General features: G+C 57.8%; 1 protein-coding gene across 1 annotated transcript; it reads right to left on the reverse strand.

Moving 5' to 3' along the window:
* Window positions 1-439: 439 nt before the first annotated feature.
* LOC117856268 (pollen-specific leucine-rich repeat extensin-like protein 2) lies at window positions 440-1,912 on the reverse strand. The gene has a single exon (XM_034738665.2). It carries the CDS (start codon window positions 1,910-1,912, stop codon window positions 440-442), a length of 1,473 nt encoding a protein of 490 aa, XP_034594556.2.
* Between the last annotated feature and the right edge of the window lie 250 nt (window positions 1,913-2,162).

A 2,162-nucleotide genomic window follows, 5' to 3' on the forward strand; every position in this document is an offset into this window, starting at 1 on the left:
CAGTTATTTATCCACAGCGGTTGACTCTGGTCAAAAAATGGTGTCAACAAATTGAGCAGTTGAATTTGAATGGTAGACCATGCAACGGTGAGGGAGGCAAGTCGTTTTGCAAAGGTGAAGCACACCCCCTCCCCGGGGCTGCCTTCACTATAGCTGGGTGAAACACACCCCTCCCACGCTAGAATTTTGGTCGTTCGATCTAACACCAATGTCACAGAAATGCTTAGTGTTATTTAGCAATTCCGTTTGTAAGTGGCTAGAAGGGAAGGGATGCAAACCATGTCAGAATTAATGAATTATAAGAAGAATATATGTATGGGCACCCTCTTGATGTGGAAAAGTGTGAGCTTAGATTACATTCGATTTCTCTTGTGCTAAAATATTGGAACAATAACAAGTTAACAACTCCTGTACACATCATCACTCATGTTCTCGGCTTTTAGTAGCCTGGGAAAAGCGGTGGCGGTGGTGACTGGTATTTCGTTCCTCGTACGGGTGGCACAACAACCAGTGGTGGCGACGGTGATGCTATCGGCGGTGGCGGAGGGTAAACTGGTGGCGGCGGCGGCGGTGATGCTGTTGGCGGCGGTGGAGAGAAAACCGGCGGTGGAGGAGATGCTGTTGGCGGTGGCGGAGACGGCATAGGTGGTGGCGGGGATGCCACTGGCGGCAGCGGCGGTGGCGGATGCTGTGCAGGTTTAGGCGCCGGCTCCACCGGTGGCCAGTTTGGCCACCCACACGGTTCGACCTTGGTGCAGTCCACAGGGTTGCTCACGACCGGCTGGCACTCATCTGCGGTCCTCTGCATGGGCCTCGACTGCCCCATGCAGTTTGCCTCGTCATGGAAGGACCTGCCCATGTTCCCGTCCAGCGCGCCGCACTCGGCGGCCTCGCGCGTCAAGAAGTTGTACGAGACCGACAGGTTCGCCAACCCCGGCAGCTGGCAGACGCCCCCAGGCACATCCCCGGTGAACATGTTGCTCGACAGGTCCAGCTGCTCGACCTTGTAGAGCCCGGCCAGCGCCGGCGGGATCGAGCCCGTGAGCGCGTTGCCGCTGACGTCGAACACGGCCGCATTCATCAGGTGCGCCGCCTCGACCGGCAGGCAGCCGGTGAGGCTGTTGTTGGTGAAAACGAATTGCTCGAGCGTCTCCAGGGCCTCGCCGATGCTACGGGGGATGCACCCGCCGAGCTCGTTGTTGGCGAGGACGATCACCGTCGCCTTCGACTTGCCAATGGTCTCAGGGATGCCGGAGGTGAACCGGTTGTTGTTCAGGAAGATGGCGTCGTAGGGCCTCTGGAAGAGCTCCGGCGGGATCGGGCCGTCGAAGTCGTTGAACCGGATGTCGAGGTAGCTGAGCTTGGGGACGTCGAGCAACGCCGCGGGGAACGGCCCGACGAAGCGGTTGTTGCTTGCGTCGAACTCGTAGAGCTCAGCCATGTCCCTGATTTCCTCCGGGATGACCCCGCAGAACCGGTTGGAGTTGAGGTGGAGCACGGCGAGGTCCTTGAGGAGCCCGATCTCCTTGGGAAGGTATCCCGCGACGTCGGCGGCGTTCATGTCGAGCGTCGCGACGGCGCTCTCCGATGCGTTGTGCAGCGACGGGACGCAGAACACGCCGTTGTAGGCGCACACGTCGGGGCCGACCCAGTCGCCGGTGAAGTTGTTCGGGTCGGAGTAGAGCGCGTCCTTGAGCGCATGCAGCGCCTTGTGCGCCGTGAGGAGGCGCGGGTTTTGGATCTTGATGTCGATGTCGATGTCGATGTGCACGTGGTCGGTCGGGTGGTGGTTGTGCTCGAAGGAGAGCTCCTGGCGACGGGCAGTGGTGGCCTCCTCGTCGAAGGTCAGCGCCAAGGATGAGGAGAAGAGAAGGGCGGCAGCGAGGAGCGTCGGGAGATGGAGGGTGTCCATTGTTAGGAATGGCTCCGTCAGCCTTGGCCGGAGCCAACGGCTGGTCGACGAAATAAGGGATATAGGAGAGAGAAAAACAGTGCTACAATTTATGGCGACAGAGGTTTTATAAAAAAAAATAGTTTGTAGTTTGGATGGTCAGGAGGATTACGAGGAGCGAGAATAGGTTTTTGTGTCGCTATACTATGTGCATGGTTTGCTAAACGAGGCAAGACGGTTGATCTTTAGTACATTGGCGTTATAGCTATAC

This window comes from Setaria viridis, chromosome 5, assembly GCF_005286985.2.
Source record: "Setaria viridis chromosome 5, Setaria_viridis_v4.0, whole genome shotgun sequence".
Taxonomy (NCBI): Eukaryota; Viridiplantae; Streptophyta; class Magnoliopsida; order Poales; family Poaceae; genus Setaria; species Setaria viridis.

What these genes read in the sequence shown, in the direction of transcription:
- LOC117856268 (XM_034738665.2), bottom strand. Translation starts at nt 1,912, where the DNA reads ATGGACACCCTCCATCTCCCGACGCTCCTCGCTGCCGCCCTTCTCTTC.